The sequence below is a fragment of the Elephas maximus genome, chromosome 8 (genome assembly GCF_024166365.1).
Source record: "Elephas maximus indicus isolate mEleMax1 chromosome 8, mEleMax1 primary haplotype, whole genome shotgun sequence".
Classification (NCBI taxonomy): Eukaryota; Metazoa; Chordata; class Mammalia; order Proboscidea; family Elephantidae; genus Elephas; species Elephas maximus.
The window spans coordinates 77,357,576-77,379,713 of record NC_064826.1 but is presented as its reverse complement, the minus strand read 5'-3'; the positions used below and the strand labels follow the sequence as shown (position 1 = coordinate 77,379,713).

The 22,138-nt window shown below is 38.9% G+C and overlaps 1 protein-coding gene across 1 annotated transcript in view; it reads right to left on the bottom strand.

The window, feature by feature from the left end:
* Positions 1-19,410, bottom strand: part of LRRC72 (leucine rich repeat containing 72) — a 61,362-nt gene extending 41,952 nt beyond the window's left edge. Inside the window, exons 1-4 of the mRNA XM_049893555.1 lie at positions 19,296-19,410; positions 19,004-19,092; positions 11,435-11,508; positions 2,549-2,618 (exon numbers count right to left, since the gene is read on the bottom strand). Coding sequence (XP_049749512.1) covers positions 2,549-2,618; positions 11,435-11,508; positions 19,004-19,092; positions 19,296-19,410 — 348 coding nt within the window. The remainder of the gene's footprint in view (positions 1-2,548; positions 2,619-11,434; positions 11,509-19,003; positions 19,093-19,295) is intronic.
* Positions 19,411-22,138: the final 2,728 nt, after the last annotated feature.

The window sequence follows — 22,138 nt, the reverse complement described above, 5'->3', positions numbered from 1 at the left end:
TAGTGAGGGAGCCTCTATATGGCCCATAAAAACAAAAGGCACAGTTGCGAACATTTGTTAGTGCCCAATCTAAAAAACCAAACCCGTCGCTGTCAAGCTGATTCCAACTTACAGCGACCCCACAGGACAGAGCAGAGCTGCCCCACAGGGTTTCCAAGGAGTGGCTCGTAGATTTGAACTGCTGACCATTTTTGGCTAATAGCGGAGATCTTAACCAGTGCACCACCAGGGCTTCTTGTTAGTACCAGAGGTTACAAATCAAGAAAAAACTTTTGCTTCCTCCTTGCCTTTCCTCTACTCCCCACATCCTTCTAGTTCCAAACCAACCCTTGAGAATGCTGGAGTGGAGGTAAGAAAAAAAAAAAAAATTTTTTTTTTTTTTTTTGATGCAAAATAGCTAACCACACCTTCCCTACCTAAATGGAACCATTTATAGCCAGCCCTAGCTGGATAAGGGGTACTGTATCTTTTTTGTGAATAAAGATTGGAAGTTAATTAATATATTCTCCTGGGCATTCTTGTTTTTTTCACTTTTTTTTGTTGTTATTTTGTTTTGTTTTTAAATAATATTTCATTGTGTATTTGGTGAAAGTTCATACAGCAAATTAGGTTCCCATTTGACAATGTCTACACAAATTGTTCACAATGTGTCAACATTCTCTAAATTGCGTCTGGTTGTTCCGACTCTAGTACTCTAGTTTTCCTAACACTTTATCTTATCATCTTTGCTTTAGAATAATTGTTTACCTTTTGGTCTCATATAGGTGGTTTTTTAGTGGAGCACCGTATTCACAGGTAATATCCTTTATTTTGTGTACCAATCTGTTATTTCACTAAAAGGTGACCTGATAGTTTCAGTTCAGGGTTTAAAGAGTATCTCTGGCTGATATTCTCAGGGAACCCTCCGGTCTCAACTGGTCCAGTAAGTCTGGACGTTTTAAGAATTTGCATTCTGTTCTGCATTTTTCTCCTGTTCTAGTAGGGTCCATCTATTGTGGCCCTGTTAGAATGTTTGATAGTGGTACCTGGGCACCATCTAGTTCTTGTGGTCTCAAGATAGATGAAGCCATGGCTTGTGTAGGCTATCAGCCTTGTAGACTATTTTCTTCTCTGAGATTTTGGTTTCCTTCTTTCTCTTTTGCTCCTGAATAGTAGAGATTAATGGTTGTATCTTTGATGGCTGCTTGTAAGCTTTTACGACCCTAGATGCCACTCACCTCACTAAGATGCACAAACTTTGTGAACTATATTATGCCAGTTGACTGAGTTGTCCCATAAGACTAAGGTCCTAAACCTTCCAAGCCAGAAAACCAATCTCGAAAGGTGTTCGTTATGTCTGAGTATCTGTAACTGTGTCCTCTATGAATACATACGTGTGCACACAAATATCTGTACTTACACATACACGCAGATACTACCACAAGAATGAACAAATCTGTCTTGGAAGAAGGACAGAATGCTCATTAGAAGTGACAATGTAAAACTTTGTCTCATGTACTTTGGACACGTTATCAGGAGGAACCAGTCCCTGGAGAAGGACATCATGCTTGGTAAAGTAGAGGGTCAGTGAAAAAGAGGAAAACCCTCAACAAGAGGAAGCCCCTCAATGAGATGAATTGACATAGTGGCTGCAAAAATGAGCTCAAACATAGAAATGATTGTGTAAGAATGACGCAGGACTGGGCAGTGTTTCATTCTGTTGTACACAGGGTCATTACGAGTCTAAACTGACTCTATGGCACCTAAAAACAACAATTTGTGCACACATATGTATACATGTGTACCTACCCATACACATATAGGCCTATACACATATATATGTGACCATACACTAGTTCATTGGTTATTGTCACAAAATTATATATGTCATATTCTTTAGCGCAAACATCCTTTTTCTCTCGTGCACTTCTTAGAGGCATTGTTTACTTTGGTCAAACTGTGCTCCTTAATCCCACATTGCTGCTACTTTTTGGGCATTCTGAATTTTGAACTGGGACACAATTATGACTTAAATGGACCATATGGTTTTGTATTACCTAAGTGAGATGAGCAAAACCATGAGATTGCCCAAGTTTGCTTCCAGGAGCTTTGGAAGAAATAGCTCCCACTAAGAAGTTTCAAAAGGACTTTAGAGACAAAAGTAAAATTTGTAGTCTGGTCACAGCTCACAAACGGTGCTTATTCAATACACCACTTATAGATATACTATTAGTTTCTTATCTAAATTTAAGTTAGTAATATAGAAAAATATACTTTTTAAAGACTAGGTCTATTACTAACATGAAATTAAGAATAGCAATTTAATTAACAAGGAGCCCTGGTGACAAAGTGGTTAAGCACCAGGTTGCTAACTGAAAGGTCAGTGGTTCGAACCCACCAGCTGCTCCATGGAAGAAAGATGTGGCAATCTGCTTCTGTAAAAACTTACAGCCTTGGAAATCTATGGAGCAAATCGACTCTGTCTTATAGGGTTGCTATGAGTCAGAATTGACTTAATGGCAATGGGTTTAATTTAATTAAACAGTCATTTAAAGATAAAATATGTTACCTTGTTATGATGAAGCCATAAGTATTTCAGTTTTTTAAATCTAGAAAGATCAATTACTTCAGTGAGTTCCCTGGGAAGAAAAGAATAATGTGAACATTAGTAACTATTAATTCACTGCTAAGTCAGACTAATCAGATTAGTGATATGATTTGGCAGTGACTAGAAAGACCACTCTCATTGTCCTTCAAAAAATTTTGACCCACTTCTCTGCTAATTTCTGAGATGCCATCATTAATTCCATTCTTTTGATTAAGATTTTGTTGACAAGTTAAAGCCAATATTTAAAAGAGAGTATGTCACCAACATTAGCAGAAATTTATACCTCATTATGAGTTTGTCGGGGACAGGGCAGAAGAAAAGTTAAGCACAGAAAATACTGGACTTTGAAAATAAATGTGCAAAACTCAACACTTGCTGCAATGTTTCCTGCAGGGGTCTTATTTTGAGGCTGATCCCCATCTTGGTCAAATTGGATAGAAATTGCAGGATACCAAGCGTCAGAGTCCAGGTAAAGGGTTTATTCTCTTTTAATTATTTATTAATTATAAGGTCAAAACACTACCCACCCTTCTTGAACTGTATGGGACTCTAGGTGTCCAAGTGGTCCTGGGGGTCTGAGCTGGAGCAGTTCACTCAGCAGAGGGGCAGACACAGGGTGAGTTAGGGCAGGTAGCTGTCAGAAATACACAGGTACATATACACTGAGGACAGGCGGGCATTTGGCCCATGTGTGCTGGAGCATTCAGGTCTCTAATTTCTCTCTTCGGGGCAAAAATCGTGAGGCCCAGGCATGTATACATATATGCGTCTGTTTATCAAGTGTGCCACACACTTTTCTAAGCATTTTAATTAATGTTAATTAATACTATATATATTCACTCATTTGTGGTAATATCCACTCACAATTATTTTTAACCTTGGGGTACAGGAGGACTAATATTTTAGTAATTTTTATGCAGATTTTTTATGCATGCATATTTCCCACATCAGGACATTCCCCTGCATAGCTATAATGCCATTATCACACCTAAGAAAATTAAATTTAATTCCATAATATCTGATGTGCTATTCATATTCAAATGTTCTCTGTGGTCCCTACATTTCTTTTATAATTTATTGTATCTTTTTTAAAACTCAGAATCCCATCAAAATTTATATATTACATTTTCAGTTGGGTTGTAACACTTTAGTCTTTTTGAATTTAGAATAATCACCCTGTATCTTTTTTTCCCTTAACATTGACATCTCAGAGTCCAGGACAGTTGCCTGATCAAAGTTTCCATGTTCTTGATTTGTCTGGCTGCTTTCTCATGATTAAGGTAAAAGTAGACCAGTTTTCAAGTACATAGATGGTGTTGTGTACTTCTATTTTTTATATAATAATATTTTGTTGTGTTTTAGGTGAAAGTTTACATGGAAAATTAGGTTTTCATTTAACAATTTTTATACAAGTTATTCCATGCCATTGGTTAGAATATTTACAATGCGTCAGCATTCTCATTATTTCTATTCTGTTTCCATTAATCCAGCTTTCTTTCCCCTCCTTGCCTTCTCATCTTTGCTTTTGGGTAAATGTTGACCGTTTGGTCTTATATAGTTAATGTTTAAGGGAGTACATTAGTCCTAGGTGCTATCGTTTATTTTATAAGCCAATCTATTATTTGGCTGAAAGTGACCTGCAGAAATAGCTTCAAATCCAAGTTCAAAGATTATCTTGGGACAAGAGTCTCGGGGTTTATCTAGTCTCTGTCAGTCCAGTAGGTCTGGCCTTTTTTAGGAATTTGAGTTTTGTTCTACATTTCTTTCCCAGCCTGTCTGAGACCTTCTATTGTGTCCCTGGACAGTAGTGGTAGCCTCGTAAGTGGTAGCTGGGCACCATCGAATTCTTCTGGTCTCAGAAGAGGGCTGTGATTCGTGTGGGCTATTAGTCTCATGGGCCCTTGTGGCACAGTGGTTAAGAGCTCACCTGCTAACCAAAAGGTTGGTAGTTCAAAACCACCACCCACTCCTTGGAAACTCTATGGGGGCAGTTTTACTCTGTCCTATAGGGTTGTTATGAGTCTAAATCAACTCAACAACAATGTGTTTAGTTTGGTTTTTATTAGTCCCATGGACTAGTGTCTTCTTTGAGTCTTTGATTTCCTTCATTCTCTTTTGCTCCATATGAGTAGAGACCAATAGTTATATCTTTGATGGCGCCTTGCAAGCTTTTAAGACCCCAGATGCTACTCACCAATCTAGGATGCAGAACACTATCTTAGTGAACTATGTTATGCCAGTTGACTAAGTTGTCCCCTGAGACTACAGTCCCAAGCCTTCTAACCCAGTACACCAATGTCAAGAGTTGTTTGAATATGTCTGGGAAGCCTCTGTAACTGTGCTCACTATGTGATTTGTTATTTACGTGGGTATATATGCAGCACACACAAATGTGTATATACATATGCCTACAGATACACTTACACATTCACATGCATTTACTTGTATATTCCTTTCTATACACATATATGTATCCATATCTACCCACATAACCACACACATATTTTTTGGTTGTTTTTATTGTTGTTGAAAAATTGTATATGTTATAGCATTTACTGAAATTGTCCTTTTTCTCATGTACTTCTTAGCGTTTTTATTTACCTTGGTCAAGTTGTGCTGACTTTACTCATATTTGGTCTTATCTTTAACATCACCTACTTAAAGTATCAAGTGTCCACTATCTCTGTTCCTGGTAGCCATCAAAGAACTTTGCTTTCTGTGTGTACAACTATTCTTGAGAATAGTGAGACCATACAATATTTGTCTTTTTTGTGATTGACTTATTTCTGTCAGCATAATGTCCTCCAGATTTATCCATGTTAAAAGATGTTTCATGGACTCCTCATTATTCTTCATAGTTGTATAGTATGTACCACAGTTTGTTAATCCATTCATCTGTTGATGAGCACTTACATTGTTTTCATTTTTTGCTATAGTGAATAATGCAGCAAGGAGCGTAAGTGTGTGTTGTGTACTCCTTATTGCAGCACATCAGGAGGCTTGTCCAACTCTTGGGAAAGCTAACTTCATTCATTTGGTTAAAGTGGTATCTGCCAGGTCTCTCCATTGTAAAAGTACAAATTTCATAATTAAAAATACGTGGGGCAAAACTCTGAAACCACATGTATATCGTGTTTCCCAACAACTATTTACTCAACATCTTCAGCTCTGATTGATGATACTTAAACAAATCAGCTAGCTTATTTTTACACAAATTATGTGCACCTTCTGTTTTTGCCGACCGTGCCCTACCCTTGCCATGTATTTTCATAAGTGCGCTATGCTAATTTTTTATGGTAACATGTGGAAGAGGATTGTCATGGTGGCATTTGTGAGGGTGCCTTTCGAGGGGAGGGAGTGGCCGGCAAACAAACGCAGAAGAAGTGTGTTATTTGCATAAAACTTGGTAATTTATTTGGGATTATAAAATAGTGGTTTTCTAATGCTCTCATTCTTTTTACAATTATTAAATGGCATTCTTCTATAAAGAACATCTTCCCCTTATATCTCTCAATCTCTCTACCACTGTCCCCCAAATTTTGCTTAATCTTTTATTGGTATTTCTTCTGATTCTTAAATTATCTAAATGGAAGGAGTCTCACAAGCAGGCTCCTGTGTCCTTTTGACATGCCCCATTAGTCTTGGAGCACTTCTCTGTTTTCTGGCACAACAAAATGTTCCAGGATCCCTCAAAGCAATGGTTAGCAGGAGATTTCCACATATAATTTATTCCCCTCTCTCACTGTAGATATGTAGCTTATTTCTGGGAAATAGCACTTGGACCTTTGGTACATTTTAACTTTCCATGGGCAATAATGACTATTAGTTTCAGCTACTCCCATGAGAAAAGTTGTCATTGTATGGTAGTATCAGAGGACCTCAGGCCCTATTTTGGGGGTTTCCCCAAGGATTGGCCATAAAACTTAGTTTAATAGTGTAGTGGGTTAAATTCTATCCCCCTAAAAGATATGTTAGAGTCCTAACTCCCCAGGACCTATGAATGTGACCTTATTTGGAAATACGGTCTTTGCAGATGTAATTAAGTTAAGGATTGTGTGCTCTGCAGTCTATCTGCATTGCCTCAAACTTACAGCCAGGCATAAGACCGCTAGAAATGAGGAGCATTCTAACTGACATCAATCATTCCATGGGTGTTACTTTCATCTGTGATCGAGCCGGACACACAGGACATTTACACAGTGTTGACAAGGTGAAAAATGTTATTATTACCCATTCAGAATTTCTTGCCCATTTACCCTTTTATCCTTAAAACCCCATGATTTTCAGGGGTTGTTGCATTGGATCCTATTTCTTCAGACCTCAGCTGCTACATACAGCCCTTTCTCTCACCCTGGGCTAGGTCAGCAGGTGCCAGTTGCACGCTAGGGAGTCTGTATGATCTCCCCCTGCTTCAGCCACAAGCTAGGGAGTCTACACAATCTCCTCCAACTCTAGACAAGATGACCCCACTACTTCCTTAGGCCCAGCTAATGACTCACCAACTCCTGGAATCAGGCTATCTTAAAAGAGTATTGCTTTTATGCTTTCAAAATGTCATGTTCCAGCTTCGATCACACCCTGCTCGCTGTATGTACCTGTCTGTCTATCTACATTGCACATGCAGACAGACTGTGCCTCAAACTTCCAGGCAACCATTAGACTGCTAAGGATGAGACACATACACCCACAGGCATCAGCCATTCTATGGGTGCTACATTCAACTGTGATTGAGCTGGACAAACAAGACACTTACACAGAGTTGGCAAATTGAAAGCCATCATTATTATTTATAGAAAGCAAACAGCAAACAATAACAACTGTTTCAAAGGGGAAACACCAAATTACCCATGTCCATTCTATGTCACTGGGCAGGCATGCTGTGGTTCAGGTCATATACTATGTTCACATTACACTGCTTGGGGGGTTCTGCACAGCTCCTGAGGCCTCTGCTGCTGGTTCCCACCATGCTACTCAAGCCTGTGGGGCTCTCTTGCTGCCTTTCTACCTGGACCACTGGCGGATGGGGGCATGCAGGGGGGCACACTCAGGCTTCTCCTGCCCTGCACAATCAAGTGTGCCCAGAGGTGCTTGGCTCCACCCTGCTGTAAGAAGACCCTTGCACAGGATCCTCTGAGGTAACCCTTGCACAGGGCGAACTCAGGCCTCTGCCCTGCGCTGGCAAATGTTACAGCTCTTTTAGCTCCTGCCTGAAGCAACTCAGCTCTTGCTCTGTGGGCCAGCAAGCCCACCACAGCCACTTTGCTTCATGGGCCAGCAAGCCCACCACCACTGTCTCTCATCTTCTCAAGCTGTCTTCAGTGTTACAATCTCTCTTCTGGGTCTAGGAGGTTCTCAGGCCCAAAGGACATACTCTGCTTCAGACTCTTCTTGATGGTAGTGAGTTCCCCTTGAATCTTTGTGGGAGTGGCCTTTATATAAGCCTACTTCTTGTCAATTTCAAAGCATGGTCCTTCCAGCAGGACCACGAAATGACCAATCCCCTCAGTAGACCACAAATCACTCAATTTGCATAGTAAACTGATCAGTCTCATTGGTGGACCATAAGTCACTCAATTTGTATAATAAACTGACCAATCTCTTTCAAGATTGTGGCCCAGTCAATCATTTTGGGAGAGTTAGAAGACTATGGTTAGAAAGGCCATATAAAAACAATTTGCTGCACTACAAGGATCTTGAGATGAGATTTTCCTGGCTTTAGGATAATTACCAAACCCAATGACTGGTATCCTTATAAGAGAGAGAAGAGGAAGATCTGGGACATACAGGCTCAGAGATGAAAGCCATGTGAAGCCAGAGGCAGATATTGGGGCGATATATTTACAAGCCAAGGAGTACCAGGGATTGCCAATAGCCACCAGAAGCTGGGGGAGAGGCGTGGAATGAATTCTTTCTCAGAGCCTCCTAAAGGAAACAATACTACTCACAAGTTGATTTCAAATTTGTGGATTTCAAATTTTTGAATTTCAAATTCTCCAGAACTCTGAAAGAACACATTTCTGTTGTTTTAAGCCACCAGGGTGGTAATGGAGCCTCAGGGAGTGAATACAAATACATAAATACTTTAAAGTACTAATTGTGTCAAATTAATGCCATTAATTTTCTTGTATTAATAATATTGGTGCTGAATTTTTGGCTAGTAGATAATGCAATAAAGCAGTTCACTTTTAAAGGGTAATTTAATTCTTTCTAGTTAGAAGGTTTGTTCTGCTCATAAACCTGTTCTAAATTAATAATGGGCTGTTATATTTTAGGATGAGGCTAATCCTACTATTAATGATGGCAATGAACTTATATTGACCATAATATGTCAGTCAGCACTATTGTTTCAGTATATGTTCTGTCATCACTCTGTGATTACTCAAGGAGACATTGGTAAGATGCTTTCCATTTTTTGTCACCAGCTGGATTAAATGCTAGTTTAGTATCCTTAGGATATAAAATGTATTTTCCTCCACATAAGAAGGTCCCAATGTTAGAGAATCAATATTTCTAATTTTGTCCTAGTATTTTAAGGCTAGTCTTACTTGTATCTACTTACCTCACAATCAATAGTGTATGGCTGTAAAAATTGGGCAGGCTTAGAGATGCAGGCTTTTAACCACATAAAACATTTGTCATTATTGTAAAACTAATCCATCTATAGAAAGACTCAAAGAATGTGTCAGAATTCTGTATTGTACCTGTTCCATTATAAAATATATAAATATTTAAATATCTCAAATTGGCCAGGTATTTATTTTCTTACTAGCCAAGAGATTCAAGGTTATTACAAACATAAATATTGTTCTCTGTACTAATAAATTAAAAGTTAATATTTATGCATAACCAAAGACTTGTTTATTAATAAGGGATTTCTTCAAATAACTAGAGATAAAAATGATGCACTTAACTGATAAAGTAGTTTAATTAATAAAATAGTATTTTCTTTAGAAAATAGCTAATGTCCAAAGATCACATATAATTAAAATTTCTGTCCAACCTATTTTAAAACAATACAGAGAATTCACAGGGATTAAAAAGCAAGAATTAGGGAAAGAAGAGTAGGAATAGGGCGGGGCTTCCAACTGGTTCTTCCCGGTTCAATCACGGCAGAGGAAGTGACGTTGCAACAAACCCAAATTTTTAAGGTTTGGGTGAACGGGAACCATAACCGGGATGGGAAAAATTACAGGTCGAAGCCCTGCTAGAAACTTAATCTCCCTCTTAGAAATCATGGGCAGCGTACACCTTGCATAGAAACCAAATCCCCTTGACCATAGGATTTTGCAGAGTTGGAAACAGCGACGACCCACTCAAAGATCGTGGCCAATCACGCTGCTTTGAATGTGTTGCTCTCCTCAGTCCTAGCAATAACACAATCTCACACCTTAGGCTCCTGAAGGAACTCACTATGCCTTTTCCGAGTATCCCATTCCAGGGCTCCAACCTGTAATTTCTCCTGCTTCAGTTATGGTTCTGGATAACCGAGATTTTAAAAATTCGGGTCTGTTCCGGTTTCGCTTCATCTGACCATAACTGAGCCGGCTTGAACTGGACTGAAGCCCTGGTAGGGTCATTGTTATTAAAATACAAACCATGGCTCCAGATGGTATTATTTATTGGCCAGTGACAACTGTGGAGTCAGAGTCCAAATCTACCCGTGATGCTTCCTGTTCCTCCATCTGGCTTCTATCTCAGAATGTAGAAAAAACCACTGCTCTGTAGAACTGACCTCTGCCACCTACCACTTTAGGATGTTTGAGTAAAACCAAGGGGAGTTATTAAGAACTTTTCTCATTTACCAATAAAATTAGTGTGGGAGTTAGTAAGTCATTATTCTCTAATATTATTATTCAAAATGTAGGATCACAGCTTCTAGCCAATCCATAAAATGGCAAATCTTTCAATAGTTTTGCCCATTTGTAATGTTAATATATAGTGATGGTTCAGTAATGTTCTTTGGACTCAGGCAGATATGGCTGTAACAGCATGCTTGTTCATTTTCCCACTTTTGCTTACTCTGTAATATTCTCTAGACTCAGGCAGACGTGGCTGTGGCAACATGCTTGTCCATTTTCCCATTCTTGTCTATTCTGTAATATTCCTTGGCCTCTGTAGATATGGCTCTAGCAGCATGCTTGTCCGTTTTCCCACTTTTCTCTGTTCTGTAGTATTTCCTTGGACTTGGGCAGGCATGGCTGTGGCAGCATGCTTGTCCATTTCCCACTTTTGCCTTTTTGAATATAGGCCGAACAGAACTTTCTCTTTGCTTTACTAAACTTTGTGATGTTTTTCCCTACAAATAACACTCATTGTGTTCTTACAGTGTATCAGGCCTTCACCTAATTTTTACTAACTCAACCAATCTTTACAACAACCCTGTAAAGAAGGTAGTGTTATTATACACAGTGAGTTTGTTTGCCAGATAAAATACAGGATGCCCAATTACATCTGAATTTCAGAGAAAAACAAATGTCCCAAGTATTAAGTGAGATATATTTCTACAAAAAAATGTTTCATTGTTTCTCTAAAATTCAAATTTAACTGGAGGCCTATATTTTTATTTGCTAAATCTGGCAACCCTACTAGGTTACATGACATGCCCAGTGTCACCCAGCTGGAAGAGACAGAATTAGGATTCAAACTCAGCCTAACTCTGTATCTTTGTTTTTATTCATTTCAATAGTTTGCCTCTCCAATAGAGATTATTGACTCCAATGAGGTGTGAAGTAGTTAGAATGTGGTACCTGCCTACCCAGTTGTTGAGGGAAAAAAAATGGAAAAGAGCATTTGAATCCGTGAAACATAAAATGGTATTCCTCTATTTCATGTATCAGGTAAACTTACTTTTGAGAAAGGAACAGCTCCAAGACATCAACATCCCTCTTGTGTCCGCTTATCTTTAGCTGGTCTTCAACTGCCTGGTAACATATAATTAATCTGTCAAATCACATTCCAATGAACAAAAATACTGAGGCATTTGCAGTCAATAACAATAATGTCTACAAGAAGATCAAAAGAAAGGCGAATATGAAGACAACCACTCTAAACCGATAAATTCCAACCCTACAATTATATATTATTTACTCATTTTTGTGGTTGAATTTCATTATCCTTAATCCTGGACACAGATGTGTAAATAATTTTTAATTGGACAGAAAAAATGTGTATGTATATGTCTACACTAAAAACGAGTTTGTGATTACCTGTGAGTCACAGTAATTTCACCTTTAAATAATTATTCTTAAATGTTACTTTGAACACAAAGAATCAGTATTTGGTAGGTTTCCTATATTTACAGAAGACACTAAGTATCAGGGGCAGTAGAATATGATAGATGCTATCATGGAAGATTATTTTATGTGCCAAGCACACCATGTCTGGCATCCAACAGGTTCTCAACAAATGAATGAATGAGTGAATAAATGTCATTTTTCTCTGAATAAATGAATATATGTATTTCCCTCTTGCTTTACAAGGAATAGCATCTTTTTTCATTGATTACTAGCATGCTTGCATTGTGGGAATTCTTGGTGGAGAAGAAGCAACATTTATTCCCACAGGTTTTGTTTTGAAAATAAAGATTCAATAATAGCTTTTTAAGTGCTTTGCTTTTTCTTCAGATCCTTTGCTAAATTACAAAATAGCATTTATAGGCCACATAGCCTAAGATGGTATGGAAAAATTAAAACCCATCTATAATTTGCTATGAAAAGAGTAGAGCTAACAAGACGCAACAAAAGCAAAAAGTATAACTGTTGCACTTCTGGAATTTGATAAACATTATAATTATCAGAGTCAAAACAATCACCAAATTTCAGCTGGGATGTTGTGGGTGGTGAGGTTGCAAAGTTGGTAAGTAATTTGTGAAATTTTGATGATGGTTTTGTTATTTAGAAGAGAGCTTTGTTGTTAGCTGCCAATGATTTGATTCCAACTCATAATGACCTTATGTACAACAGAACAAAATGTTGCCTGGTCCTGCATCATCTTCACAACTGCCAGCATGTTCAAGTCCATCCAAGAGGACTTTAAGAGGAGATAAAGTTTAGAGAGATGAACAAACGTCTAAAGATGTAAGGATGATAGATATCCTAAGGATGGAGAGCAGCTACAGCTAGCTAACTTACAGCCCAAACTTCCTTTGTTACCCTGTTAAGCAAGTGGAATCTGGGGACTTGGGGATCTCATAGGACCAGGCTTAGGCACTCCCATTAGGGTATTTTGTTACCCTGATAAGCACACTAAATCTGTGGCTTGGCAAACCCATTGCATCAAGCTTAGGCATTTGCATCTGAGTATTTTAACTCAAGCATCTCAATGACAAAGAGAAATGAAGTCTTGATATATGCTACAATTTAGATGGAGCTTAAAGACATACCAAGTGAAATAAGTCAACCACAAAAAGATAAATATTGTATGACCTCAGTTATATAAAACGGAAGAAGAGGCAAATATATAGAGACCAAAGTTTATTAATGGTTACCAGGGGTGGGAGGGAAGGAGGAAGGGGGGATTATTGCTCATGGAGTACTGACTTTTGATTTACAGTGATGGAAAAATCACACTAAGGGTAGGGTTGCACACCCAATTAATGCAACTGCTGTCAATAAGTTGTACATCTGCAAAAAGTTGAACTGGTAAAAGTTCTGTGATAGATATTGTCTTAGTTATCTAGTGCTGCTGTAACAGAAATACCACAAATCAGTGGATTTAACAAACAGAAGTTTATTTTCTCACAGTTCAGGAGGCTAGAAGTCTGAATTCAGGGTGTCGGTTCTAGCGGAAGGCTTTCTCTCTCTCTGCTCCAGAGGAAAGTCCTTGAATCTTTGAGATTCTGCTCCTGGGTAATCTTCATGTGGCTTAGCATATCTCTTCCCCATCTTTGCTGCTTTCACTTGTTTAATCTCTTTTGTATCTCAAGAGAGATTGATTTAAGACACACCCTACACTTATCCTCTCTCATTAACATAAAAAAGACAACCCATTCCAGAATGGAATTATAACCACAGGCATAGAGGTGAGAATTTGCAACACATATTTTTTAGGGACACAGTTCAGTCCATAACAGATATATTTACAACAACAAAAAAGGTAGTTGATGAGGCTGCATGTGTACAACAAAATACCTTATGGGATTTGGTTCTTGATTTGGGGGTTTAGGGTCATGGCTTCATGGGCTATCCCAGTCAATTTGCCTAATCTTGTGCTTGGTGCTTCTGTTCTACCTCCTATTACACTGCATAGTTCCTGGGGTCTTAAAAGCTTACAAACTGCCATCGGAGGCACAACAATTGGTGTCTATTAGCCTGGAGCAACAGAGGAAAAAGGAGAGTCAGGAATAGGAGGAGGAAACGGAATGTGTGGCTGATTTCTCCATGAACGAAATGCCTCCTTTGCCATGACACCGGAAGAACTGGATGGTGCCAGGCTACAATTGCTGGACATTTTGACCAAAGATTCTACAAAAGAACATTGATCAAAAGGAGGAAATACAAAACAGAATTTCAAATGTTCATGGAATCCAGATTTTTTGGAGTAATGGAGGCTGGACAAACCTTTGAAACTACTGGCCAGAGATAATCTTTAAACCTTAAACCAAAAATATCACCCAAGTTCTCCTTAAAACGAAACTAGAAAAGGATGTCTGTCTTGAGACTTGTGCTCTTCTAAGATCTATCTATATGGAGTCAAACTGACAACAGCAACTAGAAAGATTAGCTAGGAAACTTAGGAAACAATGAATTTTTGTTAATGGAGGAGGAACAATGCAGAAAAAGAGGGTAAGAGTGGTTGCACAATTAGGAGAATATAATCAGTGTCACTGAATTGTACAAGTAGAAACTGTTGAATTGGTGCATGTTCTGCTGTGTATATGCTCCACAGCAATACAAACAAAATAAAATAATAAAGGTTCGCTAAGAATTAAAAAAAAAAATCTAAATGGCAGCACCTACTTTCCACAGCAAATCAAAACTTTGCAAAGTGTTTGAGATGTTAAGGTCAACCAAAATAGATTCTATTAAATCTACTAAAATTTCAAATATACTCTTAACTTGACCCAGCCACTCCACTTCTGGGACTCAGAAATACACAAGTTATGGACTGAAAATTGTCCCCCTAAAAGATATGTTGAAATCGTAACCCCTGTACTGTGAATTTGAGTTTGTTTTGAGAAACAGGGCTTTTCTTTTGCTGTCATTTGGGTCAGTCGAGATCACATTGAAGCAGGGTGGGTAGTAGTCCTAATTTCTTTTGAGTTTGTCTTATAAAAAGGGAGAAATGCCATGTGACGATGGAGGCAGATGTATCCTATAAGCAGCAAATGAACGCCAAGGATTGCCAGCAGCCACCAGAAGCTAGGAGAGAGAAAGCATAGCTCTCCCAATGCTCTGAATTCTAAATTTTAGCCTCCAGATCTGAGAGAAAATAAATTCGTTCTTTAAAGCCACCAACTTTGTGGTATTTTTGTTACAGCAGCACTAGGGAACTAAAACCACACGCAAAAAGTGAATACCATTACTAATCTCATTTATATTGTCTATAGTTGTGAAGTATCTCCCATTCATGTAAAATATCCCCCATTAATTGCAGTTAAAATAAGATATAAGCTCACAATGGAGTACTTCAAGGTACTTAAAAATACAGAGACAGAAGGGTATCTAGACATATAAAGATATGTAAAACATTTTAAATAAAAAAGCAAATGGCAGTGTAATGTGTAGAAAGGTTACCGTATTTTAGCTAAAATATTTATAAATATTTTATCTTGGGTCGCTATGAGTCGGAATCGACTCGATGGCAGTGGGTTTGGGTTTTGGAACTTCTTTTGTTAAAATAACATTCATATGTTGATACTTGCATACAAAATGCATGCACACCTAATTGTTAACAAAAGTCACCACTTGAGATCACAGATGTTTACTTCTAAGCAATGTAATTTTTATAATGTTTAAATATTTCTTAGGCATATATTGATTTGGTAATCAGAAAGTAATACATGTCTTGAGAATTATAGCCATGGGATAAGTGTTTAAGGATTTAAATCATATTTTGAAAAATAAGAGAAGGGAGAAATGGAAAATATCAGTATAATATGTAAATTTCTGGCATCATTAATTATTTATTTACACAGCTTTTTACCATGGTATGTTTCTTTCCAACCAATAACTTCATGTGAATCTGGTAACAAGTATTGATGTCAAAGTGCCAAGAAACACGAAAATGTGCCAAGAAGTTTAAAGTTTCAGTAGATCCCTGGAGGAGCCATTCCAGTTACCAACCAACACACAGCTTCACCAACAGCATATTCCTCTCATTTAAAGAAGCACAACAAGCATTCTTTAAGATGAACATTTTTTAAATAGCATGTTCAAGCAGATTCACTCAGCCATTTATTGAATCAAAAAACTACTTTGTGTCTGGTACAGGCAAGGGTCTGTGACTATCTGTTTTGGTCAATGTAGCAATGAATTAGGTAAGTGCTGCCCTCTATGAGCAGACCTTTTAGTAGAGGAAGATGGGGACAAACAATGCTATAAAGAGGGTTGCAAGTGTTAAATGCCACCAGCAAAGAAAAACTTGTTCTGGTGAATTCAGAGGAAGAAGTGTCTGTCAGCCTGGGCAATCTGAGAAGATTTCAGGGCAGGACGGACAGTTGGGCCTTGAAGAGAAATGGAAACAGGATGTCTGCTGAGGGAAGGACTTTAGAGGCAGAGAAAAGTCAATACTCAAAAGAGAAGTGGGGGAAGAAAGTGGGAGGCATGTAGGGCTGCATAGCCTTTGGCTGCAGTGAAAGGCATAGTGAGAAATAACCTAAGAAAGGTGGATGATGGCCACATTATTTATGTTAACCATGAAATTTAGGTTCAGAGGTACACATTTAATTAGTGCCCAGGGAAAACTTTTAAAGGCTCTGAGAACTCTAATTTAAAATTACATATTTTATATATTCTGTATCTTAAAACTAATTTAATTTTATATATAATATATAACAACATATATATGAAATATATATACTAACTACATGATGAAACCAGTGTAAGAAAGTTCAACAAAGTTCTGATTTTTCCCATGGCAACCACATCAATGTTTTTAAAGTATATCCAATATAAAGTTATTTGAAAAGCATTTTTTCTCTTTTTTTCCTTTTTTGGTGCTTTTTCTGCTTTGTTGGTATCCTAAAAGCATGGGCCTAATTAGCTATCGGGTAATTCAGCATTGGACTCAATCCTGGAGCAATAAGGAGCTCTGGTGGCATGATAGTTAAGCTGTTAACCGAAAGGTTTATGGTTCGAATCCACCTAGCAGCTCCACCAGAGAAAGGTCCAGTGATTTGCTCCTGTAAAGACTGTAGCCTAGGAAATCCGATGGGACAGTTCTACTCTGTCACATGGGGTCACTATGAGTCAGAATCGACTCTATGGCACCTAGCAACAACAACAGGGAGGTATCGCAAGGTTTTGAACTAGAAAAAAGGAGTAACAAGGCTGGGCCTCAGGAAGATAATTTTAGATGGCCTAGGGTACAGAGTTTCGGAAATAGGGCAGTTCTACTCTATCCTATACGGTCGCTATGAGTTGGAATCTACTCGATGGCACTGGGTTTGGTTTTTATGGGTTTAGGGTACAGAGAGTGGGAGAAAGATATGGCAGTCTGCTTTCTAAAAGATTTGAAGCCTTGGAAACCCCATGGGGCAGTTCTACTCTGTTCTTTAGGGTCACTACTCGATGCAACTTGATGACAGTGGGTTTTGGATGGAGAGAGACACTGTAGAATAAGACCATATCTGGAAAACCAAGTCAAGAACTTACAAGCCTGACGCAGGATAGTGGCAAGTGGGAGCGTGCAGTGAACAGATATGACAGGGTGTGTAGAGAGAATTGATAGGAACTGGCAAGTAACTGGAGGCAGAGAACAAACGCAAAGGAAGTCAGAGGTGATGATAATGTAATGATGTGGTGACGAGAATGGAGGCTTGGAGGGAAGAAGAATTTAGGTGAGGAATGCTGAATTTGAGGCTCTGATGGAAATTATGGGTCAAAAGGCTCACCAGAAAGCTGTAAGTGTGAAAGCAGAGCTCACCAGAGACGTTAGGGTGGATATGGAGTTCTGGTGAGACATGTCAGTACAGAGAAGAAAGTAGAACCAAGGTAAGATCATTACGAAGTGTCTACATTTAGAGAGAGGAAAAGGGATTCAAGTTGGATAAGAAGACAGAGGAGGGATGGTTATAAAGTTGGGGTAGGGGGAACAATAGGAGACTATGGGAGCCAAGAGCAGGAATTTCAAGAAGGTAGAATTTGAATCCACAGCAGAGTAGGGGGTGTTACTCAGAAAAGGTATTGAGTTCAGAGTGCAATCTTAGTTGCCTGATGAGGAGGAAAAGTCAGCTTTCAAATCATTATACCATGATGCAAGTTAATAGGTTAATATAACAGGTAAATAAAAAACACTATGACACAGAATTGGATGGGCAGTTGTAGTACAGAGAAGGGTAGTAGTAGTCTCACCGTGCTCCCTGCCCCCTCCCCAGTTCCTTAGGCTCTGGATAAAATAGATGTCTGAAAATTGTGGGATTACTAAATTCTATATAAGCTAAATCTGTATAAAAAAACTGTAGAAGAAAGAAAATATTTTTTCTAATGATTTACATACTGTAATGAGAGCTAAATTCCTGTACTTCATGTCACACATGTTAGAACATACTGTGTATAGCTTTAATTCCACAGAACACTCTGCCTTGTTTAATCCTAATGATCCAAGCCTTTTTCAGACAAGTTCTGAGAACTCTAGAACACTGTGCTAGTTCCTATGTCCCACAATTTTGAGATCTTTTTCCCCCTACCCAATTTTCCTTAGCCATTGTCTTAACCGCCCTTAACTCTTTGTTGGTATTGTTCATCAAAGAACATTTCCTTTTCAATATATATATCTTCCGGAGATGCTGTTAAACACTTTGGAAATTCTAATTCAGGACTCCAAATTTATGGCCTATTACCTAACATCTAAACCACCACAATAACATACGCACCAGATGTTTACTGGGAAAAAGTCAATAAGTCTATTAGTGTGGAACAGACCAAAAAAACCCACTGCCATTGAGTCCATTCCGACTCCTAGTGACCCTGTAAAACAGAGTAGAACTGCCCCATAGGTTTCCAAGGAGCTGGTGGATTCAAACCGCCAACCTTTTAGTTAGCAGCTAAGCACTTAACCACTGTGCCACAGAAGCAGCCCCAAGTACTAACCCAGCGATTATCGACCTTGGTTTCCTCCCTGGCCCAGGAGGAGTGTCTGGCTGGGGTCTGCCTTTGTCAGTTCCCTTCAACCGGAACCTCTGAGGCAGCCGCTGGCTTGGCATTAGGGCAGGAGGCAGGAAGGGCTAGCAGTCTGGAGAAAGGGGGCCCTGCTTACCTGACGGCTGCTCTCCAGCGCTGACAAGGGCGCCTTGGCCAGGCTTACGTCTCCGAGGGCGCGGGTCTGGGCGTTGGGGTCGCAGATCACTGAGACTCGCGGGCGGCCAGAGGTACCAACAGCCCGTCAGGCCTGGCCCAGGGCCCATTGTTCTCGCTGTTACTAACAGTTACCGCTCCCCCATGGACTAAAAGCCAATCCAAGTTAAGGAGGATGTGCAGCCAAACTCTGACTTCTGTGACGTTTGTGCCTGTGGTCCAGAAGCACCCATTGTGCTGTACCTACGACACACTCGTGTTTTCCCTGAGCGGTATGATGCGCGCAGTGGATGCCCGGGGCGGGGGGAGAGAGAGGCTAGTTAGCTGTGCCACTGACCCAGAGTGGGTCAGAGAGCCCACTGCAGTCATCTTGTAAGAATTATTTTATTGATTTGAGCTCTGAATATAAGTTTTTTCTGATACTCAGAATTTCAGATATTCTGAAAATTAGATGTGTCATTGATACCCACAAGCCACATGTAGAGGAAGGGGGTGGAGTGGTGCCATGCGGAGCTATGTTGGAGTCTGGGGCAAAAGGAAAAAAAAGATCAGTACTATTGATCCTGTCTTAATTTAAATTTTGACGTTTTGTTTGTTGTGGATGTTTTCATGCTTTTTTTTTTTTTTAATTGCATTAAGATATTTACCTTGAATGCAGAGTTTTTGGGCTCTCCCAAGTGCTTCACTTGCCTTATCCTATACCCAGCTTGTGGTGGAGATGGGGGTGCTGGTACTAAGGCAACCCAAGACACTAGGTGTACAGAAAAATAGAACTCTTTACTGACTATTTGCCAAGAGCAAGTGTAATGTTGGGTCAGCTGCTGAGTCTTCTATCTAGAAATCATTCATCGGGTATATGATGGCTAAGCTGAGCCACTATTTGGCCAGTCTCTTCCAACATTGAAGATTGTCTTTTTTTGTTTTTTAAACTGATGTCTCCCCAGCTCTGTTTGAACCTCTGGCACAGATTGCCTTTACCTTTGATTGTATGAATCTGGTTCCCCTCTAGCTTGGGAAACTTCAGAGGCAGGATTCTGGCTGGGTCAGAAATCTCTATCTTCTGCTGGGACCTAACACTCTGCAACCAATAATGTTAACTGAATTGAATGAGTTGGTTTCTTGGCTCCAAATTTCAACCTGAAGTCTAGGAATTAAATGTAGCATTTTGAAATTGGTTAGACTACTTTGCGTGAAAAAAGACTGGTGTTGGCAAAGAGTAGTAAGAAATGTCTCAGTGGAGAGACCAAGTACACACTATTTCTGCACTTTTAAAAAATATTGGGGTGGGGGTAGGTTAAAGTTCTCCAAGTTATCACAGAGAAAGTAATCATCTGAGAACTATTGTTTAAATGGTTTTTATCCCATAAATAAAAATCAGATGAGAGGAAGGGTCCACTAAGAATGAGTATAAAATAATTTACTGGTCTCTTGTCTCTCATCTTTGCTGTTAAAATTTGTTATAGCATTTTGGATATTATTCACAACTATGTCACATAGAAAAATGAAAATATATACTGGTTCAATTTTGTACATTATACAAATATGATGTTTAGAAACATGCAATCTTTAGATAATATCTTACAGAAGTAAACTATTATCCAGTTAATGTCTACTAAAATCACTTTTTATCCTTTATATTTTTATAGTTATATCATTTTTACCTTGTACTAATTAAGAAGAAAAAACACACACACACACATTCCTAGGAATAGAGAAATTTGTTATAAAATCTAAATATGTTTCCTCTTCCAGAAAAATTTACAATGTAACTGATCACTAAGGCTAAAATCTACCACCCACATTTCAGTTTGTCATACCGTTTGTTGTGGCTTTCATGTTGCTGTGTTATTGGAAGTTATGCCATCGTTATCTCAAATACCAGCCGGATCACCCATACTGGAGAGGTTTCAGCAGAGTTTCCAGACTAAGACAGACTGGGAAGAAAGGCCTGGAGTTCTCCTTCCAAAAATTAGCCAATGAAAACCTTATGGATTACAACAGAACATTGTCCAATGTGCTTGCTTTGGGTACGTCATCACGCAGGATCAGTCACTAAAGGAGGACATCATGTTTGGTGAAATGTAAAGGGCCAAAGAGGGTGTGGGAGACCCTTGGTGAGATGGATTGGCACAGTAGTCAAAACGATAGACTCAAATATGTTGTCAGTTGTAAACCAGGCAACGTTTTGTTCTGTTGTACATAAAGTCACTATGAGTTGGAATTGTCTAGACAGCAGCTAACAACAACAACAAAGGCTAAAATAATGCAATTCTAATTATAACATGTTAAGCTAGTGAAAGCACTTTTTGGATAAGATGTCCTTCCCAGGCATCCTTACACTGGTGGTTTAAAATTTTTACAACAGATGTACCCCTAGCAGAATGAGTAGAGAGAACATTTACCTCTGTAAGTTGGGATCATAGCCTGAGGAATCCAGTTTGAAATTTGAAAAATTCATGTAATATGTGCATTCTCTTTAATAATCAATCTTGTAAAAATACAAAAATAAAGAGGACCTCTAACTTCCGTCAAATCTTTGAGTAATATTTACACTGAAGCAAGACACCCTGTGTTTATCTTGTGCCTTTAATTTCCTGGCACACTGCCATTGCCTGCAGGGCTATGCATACCCCAATTTGAAAGCTCTATCATATCATGTACGTGGGTTTGGATAAGAAGAAAATGCCTTGCGCTCCAAGTCAGGGCATGTGGAGTTTAGTCCCTGCTATGACATTAACTAGTTGTTGGCCATCTTCAAGTCATTTAACATCTCTGGCCATCATTTTCCTCAAGAATAAAATTAAGTTGAAAGTTCTGCTAAAAAAGAAAAATTCTCATATAGTTATACTGTTCAAGACTGCTGCTATGTATTGTTCACAGAGTAAAAGTTTCTTTTCGAAAGGGAAAATTTTTCCACGCTATGATGTTGTTGTTGTTGTTTTTGTTGTCGGGTGCCAGCCAGTCTGTCTGACTCATAGTGACCCCATGTACACAGAACAAAACACTGCCTGGCCCCGTGCCATCCTCAGAATTGTTGATATGTTTCAGCCCATTGTTGCAACCACTGTGTCAACCCATCTCATTGAGGGTCTTTCTC